Genomic DNA, 26,170 nt, shown 5'->3' with positions numbered 1-26,170 from the left:
ATTGTAAGCTTGGTAAACATTTTCTAACTTTTTTCTCTTAAATCTCACCCTATACAAATGTAATTATTTAAAAGTGACAATCTAAATGTGTAAGTAACTGTAAATGTTAGTTCTGTGAGCCTCACACTCTCCCTTTTGGCAAATCAGTGTACAGTAAATGTTAAGAAGGGCTTCAGATTGCTGTCAATGTAAATTTGTAAAGACAACTTCACGTCCACCATAGATGAAGGAAATCCATTGACATTACAGTACAGCATATTGCACATGGACATATTTCATAACCAAATTAGGTTTGTCTTATCTTTACAGTATTTACAGTTAATATGTGCTAGGAGCTCTTTCCATATGGAAATGCATAGCACCAATGTGCAATTATTTGAGGTTAATTCTTCTAAAAGCCATCTTACAGTATTCACACACTCCAATGTAAACACACATGCATTCATGGGATTTCTTTGGAATTTTGTATGAAATTGCCATTCAATTGACTTAAAAAAAAAAAAATCTATTGATAATAACATTATTACAGTGTGATACTCATAAAGGGTCCCACATGTTGATCCCACTGTAGTCGTCAGGGTAAGTCAGGCGTGTGGTTCGACCATATAGCCAAAATTGCTCTCTAAAACACAAAATATCAGGGGATTAAAAGGTGAAGGCAAATAAATACAGTGAAAGTAGATAACAGCAACAATACAATGACAGTGAAATCTTCAGGCAATATGTCTTGAAAACTATTTCATGGAATGCAGCATCATTCTCCCCGAAACATACCCATCAACATAAGAGTATTTTAGGGTTGAAGTTTGACGTTTTAAAGCAGCTAATGCAAGAATTGAAAATCGGGAAGACAGCACATTCAGAATAACAATTCAAGGTAAGCTGTTGCTAATATCTCTACCGTTGATTTGTTCTTTCGACCTAAAGTGTCATAGATAGATAAAGTGACTGATGTCAGAGGGGACAAAAATGTCTTCAGCACACGGAACAGTAGGCAAGACATTGATACACATTTTGCAGTGTGTAAACATCTAAAAACACAGAAATATGTTTCTATTTCTGTTGACGGCAAATAGGTACATTAATAAATAATTTGAGGAGAAATGAGAAGAACATCTTCTGCAAACCGTATTACTCAATCAACCAGCTTTCTGTGACAGCACAGAAAGGAAACACAACAAAATAAAATAGGTCACCTAAAAATAAAAATAACCATCTGCACTTGACACAGAACAAGGATGGGACTGAGGCCTCACTCTGAATGAGCCAAATTCATGTTAGTAGTCCTGGTTTAAGCACTGGTTGAGGAAAATGGTGGACTAACTAGATAGATCCACCACTGTACCCCCAACTTGCCCTCACATGTCCTTTTAAGTCTCAGTCCCCATTGGACTCAATGACCTTCTCTGTCAGGATCTCCTGGAAGGTGGAGAGCTGCTTCATCTGTTCCGTCTGCATGGAGTGCCTCCTCATCAGTTTCTTCTTCATCTTGAAGTCTGGGCCTCTCTTGGGTGAGGCAGGGGCAACTGGAACCAGGATCTTGGGACCAGAGTGGATGGGGGAAGTGGGCTTGCCATTGGCCCGGATGTCTGGGATGGGCCGGTGGGGGTTGACATTGAGTGGGGGCAAGAACCCGGGGCGGGTGTGGGAGATGTGGTCCAAGAGGAGGGTGCCTGAGCCTCTGCGCTCTAGGAGGCCGGGGGGCCGTCTGCGCATGGTGATGGGGGAGACAGAATTGGGGATGCTCTCAAGGGACTCCCGGGAGGAGGTGGTGAGCAGAGAGAGGGGCGAGGCGTTGTACTTCCTCCGCTCCACCGACACGCGCCCTGAGTCTGGAGATCCAGGGATGGACTCAGGACACAGGTGTGTGTCTGACTCATAGTGCTCCATACGGGTAAGTTTGGGGTGAGCCAGGGCGCGTAAAGCCACCGCCCCTGGTCCACCTGTATTTTCCTGAGACTCAGGCGCGGTGTTCCTGCGGTACAGGATCTGGTGCTGTTGGACCTTGTCGGCCCAGGAGGAGCTACAAAGGGCTGCACAGTCCTCTGAGCAGGATCGGTCAATGAGTTTGGGTGAGCAGGGGTCGTGTGTTTCGATGCTGTGCCGACGAGACAGGAGAGGCCTGCCAGGACCCGAGATTGACAGACCATTCATCTCAGTGATGATCCTACCCCCACCTTCCTCCTCCAGTCCACCATCAACCTCCTCCTGTGGGAGCCTGCTGAGCACTGAGGGTGCTACCAGCCCCCAAGGCTCCGAGTTGAGCCTCTTCAGGAGTTTGCGGGGGGGTGGCCTTTTCTCCCCTAGGGTTCTATTGGAGGGTAGGGGTAAAGCTGATGTCAACGCAAAGCTGAAGATACTGTCCTCCTCCTCAGCCTTCTCTACTGCTGGGGAATTGGAGGTCTGGATTGCCACCTCTGAGGGCGACATGCAGGCCATGGGCGAGAGCTTGTCCACCACCCCTGGTGATGGGGGGGAGTTGAGGTACTGCTTGGTCTTCTTGGTGCCCGAGGGTGACGTGTCGGTGGTGATGATGATCACCTCCTTGCCCTTTGCCTTGCAGGCGTCCAGCAGGACCTGGAGGGTGTCTCGGTCACCTCTGTTGATGGCATGGACCAGGGCGGAGGAGCCTGTGTAGTCCTTGAGGCTGGGGTCAGCTCCATTCTCTAGGAGCAGGGACACCACCTCTTTGCCCGCCTGCTCGACACAGGCATGCATCAGGGCGGTCCGCCCAGACTTGTCTGGGATGTTGGGATCGGCTCCTTTCTCCAGGAGGTAGCGCACCATCCTCTGGCGGCTCTGGGGGTCCTCGTAGCCAGCCAGGCAGGCAGCAGAGATGGGGGTCTCGCCCCGCTCGTTGCCTTCGTTGATGTAGGCTCCCCCTTCCAGGAGGAGCCGGGTCAGTCGCAGCTTGCCCTGGAAGACGGCTTTGAGAAGGGCGTTCCCCTCCGTATGGAGGGCTCCTCCATCTCCCATGGTGCCTCTGGCACCTCTTCCTCCAGTCAAGCCTGCTACACCCGACTACTTAGCTTAGCACTGACTGGCCATCCTGAAGAGGGAGCTGGTGAACCTGTGACAAAAAACAAAGAGTTGTCATAGAAGACTAAAAGTACAATACAGACAGGCTGAAAGGTGGTTAAGATGGTTAGTTTGGTTGGTCTGCGAATCTACCTAATGTCTAGTATGCAGCGGTACAACAGTTATACTGCATTACCAATGCAATCTCAGAGTGACTGCAATTGAAGCTTTTAAGAACAAGACAGGGAGTGTCTGGATCTCATGATAAAATTACAAAAAGATGCAGCACCCATCTGGTGTAACAAAAACATTTTAGACAGTCTTTTTCAAAGGGAAAGCACTTTTTCTCCTTTAAGATTGACAACATTTCTGCCATGATGGGGGTATGCATGATACTGGTCCTTGACTGCACTGTGTTAAGATTGGCTTATTTTACTAACTTTCCTGGTATTCCTAAACTATAACTATGCAGAGTTGAATAAAGTTTGACTTTGCAGAGAATTAACTATGCATGACTTGGACTTTTTGCCTTCCCATCAGCAAACGAGCAACTTCCCCCTGCAGAAATATGGTAATATGTAAAACACATTAACTAATTAATAATTTGGTGCTTGAAAGTGAGATTATCCAAAGATCTGCAAGTGTGAGATACAGAAAGATGAGGCAATGACTCAAACATTTTTTTAAAATTCTGAATTCCAACAGGATGTGATAAGGTGAATTGACTTGTCTAGACATTTACATGACTACTAATACTGATTTAATTTTTTTTTTAAATGTATTTTCTGTGACTGAAAATCAACATAATGATGTTCTTGGAATATTAATTATACCAAACCTTCCTCTAAGTAATCTATTTGAATGATCTCAAACAAACAAAAAATCCAGCCACAGCTTTCACCGTGACACAAGAGGATGAGGGACTGGCTGCCTATGGCTCACCAGTGAGTCCCGACCCACCATTTGGGATCTAGTGATCTATTTGGATGGAGAGAAGGAGATGCATCTTGTGTAGAAAGAAATAGACAGCTGCCTAGCTATGAATGAGCGTCCCCCCGTATGTCAGCTGGTATATGTAGTTCTATTCCAAGGTGATTCAACATGCCCTGGTCATGTTAATAAACAACACTATTTCATAATCCAGGTGAACAGCGAGCACAGGGACAGACAGTGGCTATACAAACCGAAACACAGAGTGTAATCATCTGGGCATAATAGAGAAGTAGTTAGTGGTGGTTGTGGGGAAGGGAGTGGGGGGAGCCAGAATGAAGAGCGAAGATATTATTGGTTGAAACACATATTGAGACGTCTAACTAACCATCCCTAAGCATGCATTATAATACACACTGTAAAAATAGAATGTCTCAAAACACCATGATTGTGTAATGAAACCATGAAAAGTAGTGCACCTAAACTGAGATCTGGTGGTTGGAGGGTGTTAACCAAATGTAAGTGTTTAAATATACAGAATTAGTTTGACACACGTGTTTTAGAGAGAGGAAACGGCACCAAAAGAGAAGGTATCTATTCTGCACTAAACAGGACTCGATACAACAAAATAGTGTTTTCAATATTTTCTGTTAGGGCTCACAGTCCCTGGCAAGGTGTTGCACAACACTTGATTAAGTGGTGTTACAACACACCGGGCTTTGTTTCAAAACATCTCAGGATGATGTCTTTCAATACTCTTGCAAAGTTAAGGTTCTGTCTCCTTCAAGTTGCTCAGCTCAGTTGCCACTAGTTTTGGTGTTACAAAGCACTTAATTTTAACAGTGCAGCATTCACAAACACAGCTTAATTTGAGTGAGTCGGAGTCAGTCCTTACAATGGCTAGGGCTCGGTCTTTCTTTCATTCAGACTGTGCTCAATATATTCAATTACATTTCATCCATCCACCCCTTTTTATTATGGCCTATCTGCCTAAATAATTCTGTTGGGAATCAATGGCAGTTTAATAACAGTTGTTACTTTGTCATTACTGGCTCGCTGCCAGGGGACTCCGTGGGTGGAGTGGGAAGCAGTTGACAGGTGCTGAGTTGAGATGGGCTGAGGGAGAGGCTCTCTATCCTGAGAATGTGGCTACGAGGCTGCCACCTGCAGCTCTTTGTGTGTGTGTGTGTGTGTGTGTGTGTGTGTGTGTGTGTGTGTGTGCGTGCGTGCGTGCGTGCGTGCGTGCGTGGGCATCTGTGGGTCTGACACTAGTCTGCCCATGCTAAAGATCCAATCTGTTGACTGGGGCTGAAGGCAACTTGACAATCCACAATGATCTGCATCAAAGTGGATGACTGGTAGTCAAGTTATCATTACTCATTGTGTATCTATTATTACTTGTATTATTATGTGTTTACCTTTTCTATTATTTCTCTATTTTCTTTCTTTCTGCATAAGTAAGCATTTTACTGTTACTCCATACATTTTGATCACAAAGCATGTGACGAATAAGATTTGATTTGATACTATACATACAGATGTAGGATCTTAATTTGAGCCAGTTTGCTACCGCAATAAAATAATCCTGCGGCAACAGGACATGTTCATTATTATTAAGATTATAATTAATGGATATTTTTATGGGGGCTGATTCATTTTTCGTTTGGGATAAATCACGTTTGAAATTTCAAAGTGGAAATGACAAACTTTAGAAGCCTTTTTAAAACTCAAATACACTACAAGTTTGCATATTTTCTGGGTAATCTAAATATTGAGTGGCCGTCCACACAAGAAAATGCTTCAAACTGTAACCAGTGCCTGCAACCTGGTTCAGGTTATCAGTCAACCTACCAGAGTATTTACAAACAAAATAGGAACTAAATCATCCACTTGTATTGATTACATCTTTCCTAATGCTGCAGAAATCCACTCTTAAGCAGTATCCACACCCATGGGATGGCCATATGTAGGAAAAACATAGTTTCAAAGACGACTTAAAATAGTATATAAGATTTCTGATCATACAAGAGGTTTTGCAATGATTCCTATGTTGAAGAGATGTGAAAAATATTTGTTGGTCTGATGTGTCCTGACGCTGCACTTAAATAATTTATGAAATTGCTTATTTCTGTTACTAATAAGCATGCACCCATTAAGAAAATGACTGTAAAAACTGTTAAATACCTGTGGATCGAAAAAAAAAATGTTGGTTGAGGGGGATGAGGCAAAATGTCTGGCTGTACAGCCGAGTGGCAAACGTACTGTAAATTAGGATTGATGTGACTAAACTTAACAAAAAGAAGATGAAATTGGACTATGAACAAAAATAAATGATATAAAGAATGATAGTAAAAAGCACCTTAAATTAAATTCTGGGTAAAAAGGCAAACTCTGCTCCATCATTCATTGAATCAGATGGCTCATTCGTCACAAAACCCATTGATATTGCCAACTACTTTATCATTGCAAATCTAGGCATGACATAACAACAACACATTATGAACCTACACATCCAAACATAACTGACAAAATTAGGCAAGGCAACCATTGTAATTTTGAATTATGTAAAGTGAGTGTGGAAGAGGTGATTTTTTGTTTGTTTTCTATCAACAATGACAAGCCACCTGGGTCTGACAACTTGGATGGAAAATTACTGAGGATGATAGCGGACTATATTGCCACTCCTATTTGCCATCTCTTCAATCTAAGCCTACAGGAAAGTATGTGCACTCAGACCTGGAGGGAAGCAAAATTCATTCCACTACCTAAGAAGCGCAAAGCACCATTTACTGGCTCAAACAGCCGACCAGAGTAAGTCTGTTACCAACCCACAGTAAAACTTTTGGGGAAAAAATGTGTTTGACCAGATACAATATTATTTCACAGTAAACAAATTAACAACGGACTTTAAGCACACGTAAAAGGAAGGGCATTCAACATATACGGATGGCACTTACACAAATGACTGATGATTGGCTGAGAGAAATTGTTAATAAGAATCTGCTGCTGGAAAAACGAATGTGTTATGGCTTTACATCCCCTGCTATATTGTGGATTGAGAGTTACCTGTCTAACAGAACACAGTGGGTGGCAAGAAATAGTCTGGTCCTAAAAGCATTGTATTTAGGACAAATCATTCACTAAATCCTTAACCTCAACTAAATCTTGTAATGAATAATGTGGAAAATGAGCAAGTTAAGGAGACTAAAATGCTTGGTGTGACCATGGATTGTAAACTGTCATGGTCAAAACGTATTGATGCAAGGGTAGCTAAGATGGGAAGAGGTGTCCATAATAAAGCACTACTACGCTTTCTTGACATCGCTATCAACAAAACATCTACTACAGGCCCTAGTGTTGTCGCACCTGGACTACTGTCCAGTCATATGGTCAAGTGCCACAAAGAGGGACATAGGAAACTTACAATTGGCCCAGAACAGAGCAGCACAGCTGACTCTTAGATGCACATGGAGGGCCATCATGTCAATCTCTCCTAGCTCAGGGTGGAGGATAGATTGAGGGCATCACTGCTTGTCTTTGTGAGAGGTATTGACATGTTGAAATCACCCAGCTGTCTGTTTAAGCAACTAACGCACAGCTCAGACACCTATGCATACCCCACAAGATATGCCACCAGAGGTCACTTCACTGTCCCCAAGTCCAAAACAGACTACAGGAAATGTGCAGTACTACATAGAGCCATTACTACATTAAACTCTATTCCACATCATGTAACTCAGTCAAGCAGTAAAATCAGATTTAAAAAACAGATACAACTACACCTTATGGAACAGTGTGGACTGTGCAGAGACACACACACAGCATTCACAAACACATGCTAACACATGCACTCTACACAAACATGTAGTTGAAGTCGGAGGTTTACATAAACCTTAGCCAAATACATTTAAACTCAGTTTTTCACAATTCCTGAAATTTAATCCTAGTAAACATTCCCTATCTTAGGTCAGTTAGGATCACCACTTTATTTTAACAATGTGAAATGTCAGAATAATAGTAGAGAGAATGATTTATTTCAGATTTTATTTATTTCATCACAATCCCAGTGGGTCAGAAGTTTACATACACTCAATTAGTTTTTGGCAGCAATGCCTTTAAATTTATTAACATGGGTCAAACATTTTGGGTAGCCTTCCACAAGATTCCCACAATAAGTTGGGTGAATTTTGGCCCATTCCTCCTGACAGAGCTGGTGTAACTGAGTCAGGTTTGTAAGCCTCCTTGCTCGCACACGCTTTTTCAGTTCTGCCCACAAATGTTCTATAGGACTGAGGTCTGGGCTTTGTGATGGCCACTCCAATATCTTGACTTTGTTGTCCTTAAGCCATTTTGCCACAACTTTGGAAGTATGCTTGGGGTAAATGTCCATTTGGAAGATCCATTTGCGAACAAGCTTTCACTTCCTGACTGATGTCTTGAGATGTTGCTTCAATATATCCACGTAATTTTCCTCCCTCATGATGCCATCTATTTTGTGATGTGCACAAGTCCCTCGTGCAGCAAAGCACCCCCACAACATGATGCTGCCATCCCCGTGCTTCACGGCGGGGATGGTGTTCTTCGGCATGCAAGCCTCACCCTTTTTTCCCTCCAAACATAACAATGGCCAAACAGTTCTATTTTTGTTTCATCAGACTAGAGGACATTTATCCAAAAAGTACAATCTTTGTCCCCATGTGCAGTTGTAAACCGTAGTCTGACTTTTTTATGGTGGTTTTGGAGCAGTGGCTTCTTCCTTGCTGAGCAGCCTTTCAGGTTATGTCGATATAGGACTAGTTTTACTGTAGATATAGATACTTTTGTACCTGTTTCCTCCAGCATCTTGACAACGTCCTGCTGTTGTTCTGGGATTGATTTGCACTTTTCACACCAAAGTACGTTCATCTCTAGGAGACAGAACACATCTCCTTCCTGAGCGGTATGACGGCTGTGTGGTCCCATGGTGTTTATACTTGCGTACTTGTTTGTACAGATGAACGTGGTACCTTCAGCCGTTTGGAAATTGCTCCCAAGGATGAACCAGACTTGAGGTCTTGGCTGATTTCTTTTTATTTTCCCACGATGTCAAGCAAAGAGGCACTGAGTTTGAAGGTAGGCCTTGAAATACATCCACAGGTACACCTCCAATTGACTCAAATGATGTCAATTAGCCTATCAGATGCTTCTAAAGCCATGACATAATTTTCTGGAATTTTCCAAGCTGTTTAAAGGCACAGTCAACTTAGTGTATGTAAACTTTTGACCCACTGGAATTGTGATACAGTGAATTATAAGTGAAATAATCTGTCTGTAAACAATTGTTGGAAAAATGTCAAACTATAGTTTGTTAACAAGAAATTTGTGGAGGGGTTAAAAAACTAGTTTTAATGACTCCAACCTAAGTGCATGTAAACTTCCGACTTCAACTGTACATTTTAATATTGTTATTTTGCTCTATCATTGATTTCAAATAAAATAAAATGTTATTTGTCACAAGCCGAATACAACAGGTGACACAAATGACACAAGTCATTTTTCCAACATTTAACCTTACAGTGAAATGCTTACTTACAAGCCCTTAACCAAAAATTCAGTTTTAGGAAAATAACTGTTAAGTAAAAAATAGATAAGTAATAAATAAAAATAATAAATAATGAAAGAGCAGCAGTAAAACAACAGTAGCGAGGCTATATACAGGGGGTACCGGTACAGGGTCAATGTGCGGGGGTCACAGGTTGGTTGAGGTAATTGAGGTAATATGTGCATGTAGGTAGAGTTAAAGTGACTATGCATAGATAATACACATAGAATAGCAGTAGTGTAAAAGAGGTGGTGGGGGGTGGACAATGCAAATAGTCTGGGTAGACATTTGATTAGCTGTTCAGGAGTATTATGGCTTGGGTTATTTTATTATTAATTTAACCTTTATTTAAGTAGGCAAGTCAGTTAAGAGCAAATTCTTATTTACAAAGACAGCCTACTCCATTCAAACCTGGACAATGCTGGGCCAATTCTGCATCGCCCTATGGGACTCCCAGTCACAGCTGGATGTGATACAGCTTGGAATCGAACCCACAAAACACCAGTCTCAACGTTAACAGTGAAGAGGCAACTCCAGGAGGCTGGCCATCTAGGCAGAGTTCCTCTGTCCAGTGTCTGTGTTATTTTTCCATCTTAATATTTTATTTTTATTGCCCAGTCTGAGATATGGCTTTTTCTTTACAACTCTGCAGAGAAGGTCAGCATCCCAGAGTCGCCTCTTCACTCTTGACGTTGAGACTGGTATTTTTTGTGGGTACTATTTAATGAAGCTGCCAGTTGAGGACTTGTGAGGCGTCTGTTTCTCAAACTAGACACTCTAATGCACTTGTCCTCTTGCTCAGTTGTGCACCGGGGCCTCCCACTCCTCTTTCTATTCTGGTTAGAGCCAGTTTGCACTGTTCTGTGAAGGGAGTAGTCAATCATTTTCAAATAAATGTCATGTTCAATCAATTGAATCATATTTTGTTACTTGTAGGCTACCATCTGTAATGTATCTCAATATATTTCATGATGTGTAGTCTAACATGTGCGCAATGATGTGCCAAATTGGTGATTTAGTGCATTTTTATTGGGTAGGCATTAGAATAAGCCGCCTCAATATTTGCAGTCATAGGTGGTATCTTTATAATAGCTGATCCGTCGTCGGTATTGTGAAATAATTCTAATGTTATTAAGGTAAGAGCTTAATAGAGAAAGCTGACTCGAGAGTAGAGTTCCCTTTCTTTCGATCCAATCAGTATCGACACATGCTCCAACGACGCACTCTGCTTGGTGTTTTGGGGAACGCGTGTTACATATTCGGCTGCATCATTAAAACACTCGTAAACCTAAATGCCATCGCTGTCGGTAAACCGGCCACAGGTGTATTGTGTGGGTCTGGGCAGGTTTTTTTCCCACAGTAGACTAGGAAGAGAGAGCTGTCTTGTCTAAGATCTATGAACTCCAGCTCAGAGGCACTAGTCATTTCTGCCAAGATGGACCAGGAAAACAGGCACAGCGTGAGCGCTCCAGTCAGATAACGATGCTCAGCGGGTTTCATGGAGCTGCTAATCCAATATAGTTGCAGCATACGAGTCCCCGACACAGATTCCTTCCCTGAGATCTCTCAATGATTCACACCAAATGTTGTCTTGAAAATATAGCTATTTTCTGTTTTCTTTCCCTATAATACTGTGTTTATCTAGGCATGTCAAATGAGAAGTTTGAATTTTTTACAACCAAATCTACAAAAAAATATGTAAATGGTAAGGTCCAGACAATTTTTTTGTGATTTCACGTTTTAGAGAAACTTACCCCAAACAGCAAATCACTTCCTTATCCTTGATGTGTAGTTTTGGGCCCCGAAAAAAGACATGAACGCTCCAAAAACACCCAAATACGTCATTTAGAAACTGCAAAGCGATCAGTCTAGTGACGCAGGTCTTCAGATGTCTTACACATGAAATTGTGTAATTTCGAACTTCATCCACAACGTTAGGCTAGGGGTTACTCCATTTTGTTGCGACTCGAACCATACCTCCAAAGTCAATTTACAGATAGGCCTAACTGCCTAAATAAAGTAAACACTTGAGTAAATTAGGGATACAATGTATATTGAAAGCATGGTGTTGTCGCCCAAAACCCTATTAAGACACTATATGTTGGTACAGTATTTATTGGAACGGCTTGAGAAGGCTTGAGTCGCAAAAAAGGGAATATAACATTGCGGATACATTTCAGAATGACACAACTTCAGGTGTACAACATCTAAATACATACATTACTATGCTGAGAGCTTTGCTGTTTCTAAAATTATGTATTTGGGTGTTTTGATAATTTTTCAGGGCTCCCATAATACACGAGGGTGAGGAAGTGATTTGCAGTTTGGGGTAAATTCCTCTAAAACATGTGAAATCCAAAAAATAAATTGCATGGACCCTTCTATAACATGCCATTAACATAAAAAATAGAGATTTGGTTGTAAAAAAATATTCAGGTAGGATCTGCTGCAGCTGCAAACACACACACGCCAACTCACACAGTGCTGTCATGATTGTCGCCCCCTCCGAGCGTCCCAGTTTGACCCCTAGCTCTGGGCTGTGGAAAGGAGAGGAGCGACAGGGGGGTTGACATCGATCCACCCGCAATTTGCCAACCAGACTCCTCACTTCGCACTCCCACTCTGATAAGGGAGGCAGGCATTAGAAGCTATTTCTGGCTGGGTAGTTTCAGCTATAGAATGACATTTATCATCCTAGCTGCTATCTATCACTGCAGCTTCAACTGACGTATTGCCTTAATCCACTAATCCACTAAAACCTTCTATTGTTTGCGCATTACATCTTGATAATCTATTGGCATAAACAACATCTTTCATGCACAGCACAAGAGCAAAAGGTAATTGATAAGCAGTTGATTTATTTTTTAATTTCATACTGTTGTTCTGTTGAGTACCTACAATAGGTCTGCAGTAACTATTTATTGATATCCCTCTTAAAACATATTTCAGGCTACTCAGTCTGTTGAGTAGATTGCTATCCTTTTTATCCAAGGACTAGTCTTTAGTCCCTAATATATCAGAGTCTGTGCTTTCCATACCCATTTCTTTCCCCATCTCTCAACAGGTCTCTTCATTATTGCTCTTCCTCTCTGACCTTCAGTTTATATCCTCTCTGTTGTTTGGTTTACACACATTTGTCTGTGTGACTCTGGAGCAAATGTAACTTCTCAAGGCTGGTTCTGTCTGGGTTTCTAAAACAGAGTGTGCATCTGACTGCATGCAGTGCCTTTGGAAAGTATTCAGACCATTTGATTTTTTCCACGTTTTGTCATGTTACAGCCTTATTCTAAAATGTATTACATTGTTTTTCCCCCTCATCAATCTACATGCAATACTCCATAATGACAAAGCAAAAACAATTTACATAAGTATTCAGACCCTTTACTCAGTACTTTGTTGAATCACCTTTGGCAGTGATTACAGCCTTGATTCTTCTTCGCCTGTATTTGGGGAGTTTCTCACATTCTTCTCTGCAGATTCTCTCAATTTCTGTTAGATTGGATGGGGAGCGTCGCTGCACAGCTATTTCCAGGTCTCTTCAGAGATGTTTGATTGTGTTCAAGTCCGGGCTCTGGCGGTGCCACTCAAGGACATTCAAAGACTTGCCCCGAAGCCACTCCTGCGTTGTCTTGGATGTGTGCTTAGGGTCGTTGTCCTGTTGGGAAGTGAACCTTCGCCCCAGTCTGAGGTCCTGAGCGCTCTGGAGCAGGTTTCCATCAAGGATCTCTCTCTGCACTTCGCTCCGTTCATCATTCCCTCGATCCTGACTAGTCTCCCAGTCCCTGCCGCTGAAAAACAACCCCATAGCATGATGCTGCCACCACCATGCTTCCCCGTAGGGATGGTGCTAGGTTTCCTCCAGGTGTGACGCTTGGCATTCAGGCCAAAGAGTTCAATCTTGGTTTCAGCAGACAAGAGAATCTTGTTTCTCATGGTCTGGCAGTCTTTAAGTGCCTTTTGGCAAACTCCAAGTGGGCTGTCATGTGCCTTTTACTGAAGAGTGGCTTCCGTCTGGCCACTCTACCATGAAGGCCTGATTGGTGGAGTGCAGCAGAGATGTTTGTCCTTCTTGAAGGTTCTCCCATCTCCACAGGGGAAATCTAGAGCACTGTCAGAGTGACCATCCGGTTCTTGGTCACCTCCCTGACCAAGGCCTTTCTCTTCCGATTGCTCAGTTTGGACGGGCGGCCAACTTCTTCCATTTAAGAATGATGGAGGACACTGTGTTCTTGGGGACCTTCAATGCTGCAGAAATGTTTTCGTACCCTTCCCCAGATTTGTGCCTCGACACAATCCTGTCTCTGAGCTTTTCCGGACAATTCCTTCAACCTCATGCCTTGGTTTCTTATCTGACATGCACTGTCAACTGTGGGACCTTACATAAACAGATGTTTTCCTTTCCAAATCATGTCCAATCAATTGTCTTTACCACAGGTGGACTCCAATCAAGTTGCAGAAACATCTCAAGGATGATCAATGGAAACAGGATGCACCTGAGCTCAACTTCGAGTATCATAGCAAAGGGTCTGAATACTTATGTAAATAAGGTATTTCAGATTTCTAACAACCTGTTTTCGCTTTGTAATTATGGGGTACTGTGTGTAGATTGCTGAAAATTTTGTTTTTCCATCCATTTTAGAATAAGGCTGTAACATAACAAAATGTGGAAAAAGTCAAGGGGTCTGAATACTTTCCAAAGGCACTGTATGCGTGTCTTAGTTTGTGTGTAAAAGCTTATGTGTGAGTATATGTACATCAATCTGTGTGTGTGTGTGTGTGTGTGTGTGTGTGTGTGTGTGTGTGTGTGTGTGTGTGTGTGTGTGTGTGTGTGTGTGTGTGTGTGTGTGTGTGTATTTGTACATGTAGGTGGGCAGCATTATTCAAATCCGGGGGGGATTCCATCCCAGAGCTTGTCGTTCATCCTCAGACCTCTTTCTCACACACTCTCTCTCGTTCTCTCTCTTTCTCTTTCTCTGTTTCTCTCGCTCTCTTTCTCACTCTCTTTCTCTCTCCTTCTTTCTCTCCTTCACTATCAGCTCACTGACTCATTATCAGCTAGTCATGCATTTCCATCTGCTCTCAGAAGACACACAGTCTCATGGCGGAGACTGTCAAGACTGATTACTCTAGAGTAGAATAGAATATTCCTTCTATGACATGTCTGTCCCCTGGTGTGCATCTGCACCGTGTCAAGAACTGACATCACCCCAACACCCATTATTATAATTGGCACCATTGTACCCCCTGATCTGCCATCCTGGTATCCCATCTCGGGTGAGTTGTACATGTCAGAATGTGCCACACTTCCTGTTAGAAACATGGATGTGATGGCATACAGCACTGGCAATGCCCTCAATTGGCCTTCTAGACAGATTATTCATAATTCCAGGTTTGTGGGGGTGGATGTGACCTACACCTAACCTTTCCTCCATAGGACGCCTGTAAGAAGCCATCATCGTGTCATAGTTGTCTTATGCCCTTGTCCCTTAGTGAACCTACTGTTTCTGAGTAGATACTGCAGTGCTCTCTGTAACATTTACAAAACCCATAGTTCAGTAGCTATACATGTAATTGCTACAGTAATATGCTATTAATCAATATCTCTATGTGAAATACATTTAAAGATATATATAATTCAGCAGTATAATGATTATTCTCTGGAACATGAATTACAAGGGAAGTTTCTGCATAGAATGTAAATTCGTAATACAAGCAAACATCGTTTCCAAACGTTTCATATTATTGTTTCCAAGAACCTTAATCAAGTGTATATGTATACAATTCTACAATATCATACAAGCCTAATAGCAAAAGATTCAGCGAAACTCTTCGGTGAAATGTTGGATGAAACTGACTTCAATCCTTTCCAAACTACGGTCGCTGTCCATGGTGCTGATTCAGTCGTTCTGCCGGACGCCAACCTTCCTAGAACTGAGAAAAGTAATGTAAAGGAATTCATGCTTAGTGATGTTGTTGAATTCAAGTTAGTGAGGTTGTTGGTAATATTGAATGAAACCGAGACAGCATCCTATGTTATCATATCGGCTCCAAGAAAATCTAATTCAAAACCTGTTTCGGTGACCAATCACTACGTCAATTGGTTTTCTGACGTATTGCTTCTAATATTAAACCAGCAGGGAAGTTATACTATTCCAGGTTATTGGACAAAAACAGTAACTGCGCCAGTAAAAAGAAACAGCCATTTCAACAGTCGGTTGATATAAAACATGTTTCTCCACACTGAATGTAGCCTAGCCTATGCATTAGCAGAGATAATAAAATACGACCTAAGTTACATCGCTGCATCTATTGCCTTTCTCACACACATAAAATGTAACTGACTGTCTGCTTCTCTTTTTGCCACATTCCATCATACGGCTGCATCTGATCATATAGGACCGCAATAAGCCAAGTGACAGAATTTCATGACAATGCAGATTGGTTCATGATTTAGGTTACAGGGGTTGCCTCTCAGGCAATAAATGTGCTGCTTATAATATGGAAAAAATAGTGACAGCAATTCTGAATCAGCTGAATCTATTTGTTTATTGTAGCAGTTTATTGATTAGTCTTTGCATATGGTGAGGCTCAACACATCTGATTACAACTGCCAAACGAATCGTGTTCGTTGCTTTGCGGGATTTTAGGCTATAGAGCATCTCTTACCTTTTACTCAAATATGGTAAGAAACAATGAACTGGAAAATCTGAATAAGTTCAGTTAAATTGCATTTTTTTTATTGTTGGTCTTTCATCAAATTCAACTTGTTTATTTTTTTCACATGGACTAACTAAACACTGTTCTCAGTTAATGTCGATATTGCTTTGTCAAGCCATTTGGTCATTGCATTAACCACTCATAGGAAATTATTTAATGGAAACAAATATTTATGTAATCTACAATATGCAAATGTAGCCTTCTATCACCATGCGCTGCAAACACGATTTAAGGAGGAAACATAAATCCTTACCATGGATGAAACGCGTTTAATTCAGATCCATTTAGCATATGTTTTTTCTGATATAAAAGCCAGACTTTAGTCTCTGTAATATCCCCCAGATATTGTGTTAACGTCGAGCCTCTCTCCCCCTCCCCCTCTTCCCCCGTATCTCTCCCGCGACCACTAGTTTAGAAGACGCGGAGCGTCGCAGCAGGGGTGGGGAGTGGGTCGCGTGGTGGGAGTGAATAGGAACGCGGTGGATATGTTGCGCCCAAACGATGCGCTATGATGATCCCTGCGCTTGACAGACAGGTAAAGAAACACGAGAGAGGGAGAGCTGCTGTATATAGACATCATGTGCAGGAACGATATGACTGTTGTTCACTCAAACAGTAGCCTATACAATGTCGTTGGTGTCTTGATAGGCCTACAAGTTTCCACACAGCCTGTTATAAGAAATATCAACAAAGGATAGACTATATTTAAACCTGATTGAGCTGTAAGTATGGACTCAATATTGTCTGTTTTGTGCTTCTGACACTATTCCTGTCCTGTAACTTCAACGGAAAATAAAGAATTTATACAATGCTCAGTTGGCATAGATTTCGCTACACCCGCACTAACATCTGCTAAATATATGTATGTGACTAATAAAATGTGATTTAATTTAGATTTATATAGACTAATTCTGTAGAACTCAATGTCTTTTCACACTTCTGTAGTAAGGGATTTTGCACCTCTGCAGTAAGCACATCTATTATTTCCACTTGTGATCACAGCTAAAACTAATCTGCACCAGGGCCCCATCTTGTTGCCATATGAGTTCCTGGTTCTTTAATAAGGTCATACGAGTTCAGTCATTGCACATTTGCAGAGGAAGGAAGTGGCCCAACTATCCTTGGTGGTAGCCCATAATTAGTGACCTGCTATATAGATTAGATATTGTTTCAATGCAAAGTCAATGCAAACACCCACTTGGTGTTATAAATAGTATATTAAACTGAAACACACATTAAGGTTTATCTGAAAAAGATAAGGGTAGGACATCTTTAAAGCTCAAAATAAATAAGAAGCTTGCATTATTAAAGATGGAGAATACGTGTACTGTTGCTATTATGGAACACAGTTGCTATGGCAACTGATTTGCTGGATTCCTACTGAAACGTTCCCACGGTGACACACTCAGGAGGCAGGCACGCACACATCCTTGCAGGCAAATTCACAGACACACGCTGCATGCACGCAGGCACACAGATACAGACAGACAGACAGACAGACAGACAGACAGACAGACAGACAGACAGACAGACAGATGCGCACGCACGCACGCACGCACGCACGCACGCACACACACACACACACACACACACACACACACACACACACACACACACACACACACAAAGCTGTAAGGTTCTATCAGAGTGATGATGCTCCTATCCACTGATCCCCCAAATGGGAGGGGAAACATCACCAAGTGCTTTGAGATTGTAGTTGGCTTCGCGTGACTTGGTCAAAAGCTTATTTGTCCTCCTTAAATAGATAGAAACAAGAACAATGATTAATAATAAACACCACTAGGCAAACCAAGATAAACCACCTTTACAATGTCAGCAAAATTAAGTATTTTGAGCTAATGCATGCCAAACCAGCTCCCACACCAGGGAACAAATGTGGCTACTTTATGTTGTATCACACTCACTCCCCTTGGAGGTTCCTACTTGGCGGCTCAAACCATAATGTTAATTGGATTATAACATTTTAGCCAGGAAATTTAGCCATGACATTCATCTCATCGAAATGAAAGTATAGTACAGCACACACACATACACGCACACACAGATATTGATCTCTCAGATGGCATAATTTTCGGGGAGATACTGCATCTCTTTTTCGAGGTTCTGGAATGTATTCAACTCCAATACAGCAGGGGGCAGTGTAGCACAGGGTAGTCGACCCCAAGTCGACAGAGTTCTTCTGTAAGATGTAAACAACGTAGTGTTTGTTAAACAATAACGTCGCCCGCGGATTTGTAAACAGGCTAGCTTGATCATGTTTTAATATTTTATTTTATATTTGAAGATTAGTAGCTAGCTATGGCTCAGAAGGTGGGAGGTCATGAATAAGTTGATATGGTTAGTTAGTAAGCACGTTGTCTGGGTGAACGATATTTTGTCATGATGTAATGTAACGTTAGGCGCTAGTCGTTTTCTAGCAAGTTCTCACTAGCTACAGCTGTCATGTAGCTACTGTGCAAGCAAGTTAATATCACTGACGTCACTAGAAGATGGAACAAGTCTTTGTAAGCCGCACACAACTAGATTGGTAACTTGCTGGTAGCTGTTAAAGGGGCAATCTGCGATTCAAACAACAACAAAGCGGAGTCCCCGCCATCCAGAGATGTTTAATAGTCACATGTACAGGGTTACAGGTGTGATTGCAGGGTACAGTGAAAATCTTAGGCTCTGAGCTCCAACATGCAGGACTAAGTGAAATAAAACAATAAAATTGAAATAAAAAAACAAAAATATGAATAGAAATATATAGCTGACTAGTGGTGAAATAGCAGGTAGCTGACTAGTAGTGGCTATTCAGCAGCCTGAGGGTAGAAACTATTGGCCAGTCATCCAGTTCTTGCCATGATGCTCCTGTACTGCCCGAGTCTGAGTGATTGAAGCGAGGAGAACATGGCGTGGCTACGGGGTCCCTGATGATCTTCTGGGCCTTCCTGCAACATCTGGCGTTGATTTGGTACGCAGCTGGAGAATGGTAGCCTGGTTACCAGAGAGCCCTATTTCTGCTCAAAATCTGTCCACTTAAGCATATCCTTAATTATTAAGCAGGTGAGGAGTTTTTGAATGGGGGGAAATTAGATATTGAATTTAGTCAAGATAAATATGAATTGATATTTTGATACGTGTGGCTTGTTTAATCTAATATAAGTTTTGTAATGCTTAGGTTGTTAGGAGTGTACTGATAAAAGTGTGATGCACATCCCTGTTGAAATTCGAGATGGACTATGCATATTCATGAAGCTAGCATCTCACGCTCCATTGAATATAGGTGGTTGAGGTCAACACCCTTCATCAAATATATTTTAAAAATTATTCAAATAACAAGATGTATCCACCAAATCCGAAGAGAGGAATAGGCTGTAGTTGACAGCCCACAGTTCCACTCTGTAGACAACTATTACATTGTTTACAAACAATGGAGTAAAAAAGTGTATGATTTGGATTGTGATGGGGTATGACTGTTGAACTTAGCTCAAGAGGCATTTATACTTACATTCTTCAAGAATCAGTGGGTATACACTACCGTTCAAAAGTTTGGGGTCACTTAGAAATGTCCCTGTTTTTTTTAAAGAAAAGCACATTTTTTGTCCATTAAAATAACATTCATCAACAGTGAAGAGGCAACTCCGGGATGCTGGCCTTCAAGGCAGAGTTGCAAAGAAAAAGCCATATCTCCGACTGGCCAATAAAAATGTAAGATTAAGATGGGCAAAAGAACACAGACACTGGACAGAGGAACTCTGCCTAGAAGGCCAGCATCCTGGAGTTGCCTCTTCACTGTTGACGTTGAGACTGGTGTTTTGCGGGTACTATTTAATGAAGCTGCGTGTTGAGGACTTGTGAGGCCTCTGTTTCTCAAACTAGACACTCTAATGTACTTGTCCTCTTGCTCAGTCGTGCACCAGGGCCTCCCAATCCTCTTTCTATTCTGGTTAGGGACAGTTTGTGCTGTTCTGTGAACGGAGTAGTACACAGCGTTGTGTGAGATCTTCAGTTTCTTGGCAATTTTTCTCGGGAACAATAATAGACTGATGAGTTTCAGAAGAAAGTACTTTGTTTCTGGGCATTTTGAGCCTGTAATCGAACCCACAAATGCTGATGCTACAAATACTCAACTAGTCTAAGGAAGGCCAGTTGTGTTGCTTATTTAATCAGAACTACAGTTTTTAGCTGTGCTAACATAATTGCAAAAGGGTTTTCTAATGATCAATTGGCCTTTTAAAATGATAAACTTGGATTCGCTAGCACAACGTGCCATTGGAACACATGAGTGATAGTTGCTGATAATGGGCCTCTGTACACCTATGTACAGTGCCTTGCGAAAGTATTCGGCCCCCTTGAACTTTGCGACCTTTTGCCACATTTCAGGCTTCAAACATAAAGATATAAAACTGTATTTTTTTGTGAAGAATCAACAACAAGTGGGACACAATCATGAAGTGGAACGACATTTATTGGATATTTCAAACTTTTTAACAAATCAAAAACTGAAAAATTGGGCGTGCAAAATTATTCAGCCCCCTTAAGTTAATACTTTGTAGCGCCACCTTTTGCTGCGATTACAGCTGTAAGTCGCTTGGGGTATGTCTCTATCAGTTTTGCACATCGAGAGACTGACATTTTTTCCCATTCCTCCTTGCAAAACAGCTCGAGCTCAGTGAGGTTGGATGGAGAGCATTTGTGAACAGCAGTTTTCAGTTCTTTCCACAGATTCTCGATTGGATTCAGGTCTGGACTTTGACTTGGCCATTCTAACACCTGGATATGTTTATTTTTGAACCATTCCATTGTAGATTTTGCTTTATGTTTTGCATCATTGTCTTGTTGGAAGACAAATCTCCGTCCCAGTCTTAGGTCTTTTGCAGACTCCATCAGGTTTTCTTCCAGAATGGTCCTGTATTTGGCTCCATCCATCTTCCCATCAATTTTAACCATCTTCCCTGTCCCGCTGAAGAAAAGCAGGCCCAAACCATGATGCTGCCACCACCATGTTTGACAGTGGGGATGGTGTGTTGCTTTTACGCCAAACATAACGTTTTGCATTGTTGCCAAAAAGTTCAATTTTGGTTTCATCTGACCAGAGCAGCTTCTTCCACATGTTTGGTGTGTCTCCCAGGTGGCTTGTGGCAAACTTTAAACAACACTTTTTATGGATATCTTTAAGAAATGGCTTTCTTCTTGCCACTCTTCCATAAAGGCCAGATTTGTGCAATATACGACTGATTGTTGTCCTATGGACAGAGTCTCCCACCTCAGCTGTAGATCTCTGCAGTTCATCCAGAGTGATCATGGGCCTCTTGGCTGCATCTCTGATCAGTCTTCTCCTTGTATGAGCTGAAAGTTTAGAGGGACGGCCAGGTCTTGGTAGATTTGCAGTGGTCTGATACTCCTTCCATTTCAATATTATCGCTTGCACAGTGCTCCTTGGGATGTTTAAAGCTTGGGAAATCTTTTTGTATCCAAATCCGGCTTTAAACTTCTTCACAGCAGTATCTCGGACCTGCCTGGTGTGTTCCTTGTTCTTCATGATGCTCTCTGCGCTTTTAACGGACCTCTGAGACTATCACAGTGCAGGTGCATTTATACGGAGACTTGATTACACACAGGTGGATTGTATTTATCATCATTAGTCATTTAGGTCAACATTGGATCATTCAGAGATCCTCACTGAACTTCTGGAGAGAGTTTGCTGCACTGAAAGTAAAGGGGCTGAATAATTTTGCACGCCCAATTTTTTCAGTTTTTGATTTGTTAAAAAAGTTTGAAATATCCAATAAATGTCGTTCCACTTCATGATTGTGTCCCACTTGTTGTTTATTCTTCACAAAAAAATACAGTTTTATATCTTTATGTTTGAAGCCTGAAATGTGGCAAAAGGTCGCAAAGTTCAAAGGGGCCGAATACTTTCGCAAGGCACTGTAAGTATTGCATCTCTTTCAAAAACAAGGACATTTCTAAGTGACCCCGAACTTTTGAACGGTAGTGTATATCACTAATTTAACAGTCTGAAATGGATGTAGCAATCACAGATTGTCTCTTTAACTCCCCTCACACCTCTCTGATTCAGGGAGGTTGGGCTAAATGTGGAAGACACATTCCAGTTGAATGCATTCAGTTGTGCAACTGACTAGGTATCCCAAACGCGTTAGCCATTGCTCCCCTTTACAACGTTTTTGTCCTCTTGTTGTGTTGTAGCTATACCCATTCTTGTTTAGCCCTGGCTATGTGACCTTTGTTATTCACTGCTCGTTAGCTAGAGCTAATAGGGTTAGGGTTATTGTCAAATTACAGTGAACAGCAATCATATAGGTGATCATATATGGGCCAGGAGTAAAAGTAGGCTTATATAGCTTTACACAAATAGTTTGGGAAAATAGAAGTGCTATTACTCATTGCCCATTGCATTCTTTCTCCCTTGACAGATTTACCTGTGAACCCCCCCACTGTGTGCTCGCTCCATGGCTGGCCTGGGCCACGGCCAAGGTCGCGGCAAGGGGTACATGAGCTTCAGTATCGAGGCAGTTGGGATTGGGAAAGGGGAGAACCTGCCCCCTTCAATTCTCCAGCCTACACCTCTGTTCCCTGTGAGTATGAGGCGATGTGACTGACCCTGTAACTGTCTCTCTTCATTTTGGATGCATCTCATTGTTGTCAAATATTGGCTTTGTTTAGAGGCTATTCATAGTCTTTTTCTCAGATTTTTCTATTTGTCTAAGCAACATCCAGGGCCTACACATTTGTATGTTTAAATGTATTGAGGCCGTAAGATATGTGTTTGGTTGGGAGCAAAGAAGCCTTTTGTTGTTGTTTTAAGGACTAATATGTATGATGTTTTTTGTGCACATGTAGCCCGTGGAACACAAGCCTGTCCCTTTGGTGATGGGAGAGGAAGCAGAGTACATGTTGGCACTGAAGCAGAGTACATGTTGGCACTGAAGCAGGAGTTCAGGGGAAACATGAAGAACCTACCATTTTATGTCCGTCCAGCTGTCTCCAAGACAGGTACCTAAGCCTGGGAACACACCATTTCTGTGTGTTAGCGATGAAAATAGTAATTACAGACATCCAAACGTAGCACAAATTAGACAGTCAATGTCTTGTCACTGTCAGCAGCTCCCAATGGTGTTATTTTATTCAAATGATACAAGGTTTTAGGTGATACAAGGTTTGGCTGACATGACCTAAATCAGGGGTGGAAATATTGTTCAATTATTCAATCAAGCATTCAATTATGCTTCGATAAGAACATTTGGGAGCAGCAAACGAGGCAGATATGATAATACACAGAGGCTTTCTTTTCAAAAACATGTTTGTTCTTGTACCATGTTTAAGAAATGAATGAGCTTCTTGTCTGACTTCCAGATGTGGAGCGGTATTCTGATAAATATCAGAACAGTGAGCCGTCTGACAACACCATTGAGTGGAATCCAGGTGGGTCAGCTGCATCATACCTCCTGTTCAAAAAATGTAACTGAAAGGTTATGAAACTACGGAACATGTATTAGAAGGATTGCATTGTACGATCTGATTACCAGCATAACACTGTTGAACAGGGATTAATAGAATCAAGGATCTAATCCTGAAGCAATATGAAATCACTCGCTACGCCACCCCAGAGAAGTCAGCCACAATGGAGTGTGAATGGTCCTGATTGAAACTGTCTGGTGACCCAAAGTGTGTCAAATGGGAGAAATTGAGCTGTCGCTCACAATTATTCTGCTAAATAGAGGCTGATTGGGAAAACCGGATGTGAACCAACATTCCTTCATTTTGACAATGTAATTGCTGTGTAAAAACAGTATTGTAGCACCTGTGTGTCTACTGATTGATTTTATTTTATTTTTGTTTTTTAACCACAGACAGGAAAAGGCTACCAAAAGAGCTTTGAATTTGTGTCAAGAAGGCCCTAAAAGAGAGTAAGTGGATGATACAGTGTTGTTTTATACCTCACATTGACTGACTGGACATTTTTGTGAGTAATTCACTATGAAAACCCACCCACCATGTAATCACAGAAGACTATTGTAATACATTTTTTAAAACAAATCCATTCGTTTTGGAGTTCTGTTTAGTTTGCTTCCTGCAGGACTTGTTGACATGTACATTGCTGGCGAATCACCAGTCTCTTTCATAGCATATTGTCCCACATGATTTTTCTCCTTCCTACTGGCTGGGCGGAGTGCTGAAGACAGAGGTGTCTTCTGAAGAACACTGTGTCTGACTGCTTGTGTCTCCCTAGAGACATGAATGCATCAATTTGCCAATCTTTTGAACAGAAGGATAAGATAAAGTCACTGCTGGTTACTGACAATGACAATACTGCCTGACATACATAAATGATCTGCCCTTTTCTATTATGGGATAAATATAGCTTTTGGTTGAATGGCCTTTTAAATGAAAGGAGAGGAGGGGGAAATAGATAGAGGGAGTTGGTTTTCACTAATGATTGGTTTTTGTCCCTTTTTGTCTGTTACAGACACCTCTCTTAGTGTGGAGACAACTGTGGACCCCAAATCCAGAAAAAAGACCCGGGTGGACAAAGAGGAGATCATCCATAAACTAGAGGTGGGAATAGTAGGTACTCAGCCAGTACATCAGACATTAACTCCAAAGTCTGGATTCTATTGACCTCTTCACCACATCTATAGGCATGTAACACAACTCAATCTCAGCACACTAGATGAGGGAAATGTTTCTTGCTGTTAAACCTCAAACGTAATGTAAGCCTGGTGGTGTGTTACTTTACTATCAATGTTCCTTTTCTTTTAGTTTATTTTGTATTAATTTGTGTCATATTTTAGACATTAGAGGAGGAAGTGACCTCAGATGAAGAGGAAGGGGAGAAGAAGAAGCAGGAGGAAGAGCAGCAAGATGGGGAGGAGGAATATGATGAAGAAGAGTTTGAAGAGGTAAGCATCTGTAGCCAATGTTAAATGGCTCGCTAGTAAGCGGTGTGCGCTAGTAACGTTCAATCGGTGACGTCACCCACTGAGACCTGAAGTAGTTGTTTCCATTGCTCCGCAGTGACAGGTAACGATGCTTCCTGGGTGACCGTTGTCGCTTCGTTCAGATGGTCCCAGGTTAGAGCAAGGAGAGGGACGGATGCAAAACTGTTATATATCCAAGCTCTTTCTTACTTTTTTAATATGGTCCCCTGCCCCCCACAACCTCAGTGAGAGAATATCCTTACTAAAGACAATTTCCCTGATACATTTTCCAGTGACACTAATGCATGATTTAACAGAAAGTCAGCGTTGCAAACACATTTCACAAGGTCGGAATGAGCTCATACGTAGCATTTTTTTTCCCACTCTGATTGTGTTCCCTCAGGAGACCGACTATATCATGTCGTACTTTGACAATGGAGAGGAGTTCGGAGGGGACAATGATGACAACATGGATGAGGCCGTTTACTGATACTTTGAAAAACAACAACGGCAGAGAATTGAGCATGCCTAGGACCCAAGAATCCTGGGAAAATATATGTGACACTCCAGAACTGAGAGACACTGAGAATGTGCTGTTGTTCTTCTTAGGTCCATCTTGTATACATGGCCTGAAATTATCTTAACTCGACACATGAATCTTCAAAATAACCCAGGATTCAGTCAGTTCCCGGCTTAAAAAATCATTTCAGCAGAAGAAGCAGGTTGCACAGTTCAAACCTGCAATAGTTTTAAATGGCTCTTAAGTGTGGTGGTGTTGTGGAGAGAGAAGTACGTCATTCTTCATAAGCAGACATCTTTTCTCCGTTTCACCAATTATTGTATAATTTCTTAGGTTTTTATCCAATTATAGAAATGTTAAAGAACTTTGAAGATATAAAATGAAGGTGAAGGCTTTGTAAAACGTTTATATCCATGTAATATCCCAATGTTGTTTGTTATGAAAGTGGATTTTACTTCA

The 26,170-nt window shown here is 41.7% G+C and overlaps 1 protein-coding gene and 1 pseudogene across 2 annotated transcripts; one reads left to right on the top strand and one right to left on the bottom strand.

Moving 5' to 3' along the window:
• Nucleotides 1–970: 970 nt before the first annotated feature.
• LOC139405846 (ankyrin repeat domain-containing protein 34A-like) lies at nucleotides 971–16,586 on the bottom strand. 2 transcript variants are annotated; one of them, XM_071148282.1, is made up of 2 exons: nucleotides 16,500–16,579; nucleotides 971–3,070 (listed from the first exon to the last, which is right to left on the bottom strand). In XM_071148282.1, the coding sequence occupies exon 2, from the start codon at nucleotides 2,974–2,976 to the stop codon at nucleotides 1,378–1,380; it is 1,599 nt and encodes a 532-aa protein (XP_071004383.1). In that variant the 5' UTR covers nucleotides 2,977–3,070; nucleotides 16,500–16,579; the 3' UTR covers nucleotides 971–1,377. The 2 variants fall into 2 exon arrangements, 1 of the variants encoding a protein (XP_071004383.1); XR_011633921.1 differs by lacking the exon at nucleotides 971–3,070 and adding an exon at nucleotides 15,384–15,460 and having other exon boundaries at nucleotides 16,500–16,586.
• Nucleotides 16,587–18,990: 2,404 nt separating this feature from the next.
• On the top strand, nucleotides 18,991–25,908 carry LOC139405845 (DNA-directed RNA polymerase III subunit RPC7-like; annotated as a pseudogene).
• The last annotated feature ends 262 nt before the right edge of the window (nucleotides 25,909–26,170 follow it).

The sequence above is a fragment of the Oncorhynchus clarkii genome, chromosome 3, assembly GCF_045791955.1.
Source record: "Oncorhynchus clarkii lewisi isolate Uvic-CL-2024 chromosome 3, UVic_Ocla_1.0, whole genome shotgun sequence".
NCBI classification, from domain to species: Eukaryota; Metazoa; Chordata; class Actinopteri; order Salmoniformes; family Salmonidae; genus Oncorhynchus; species Oncorhynchus clarkii.
This window is presented reverse-complemented; position numbering and strand designations above follow the sequence as displayed.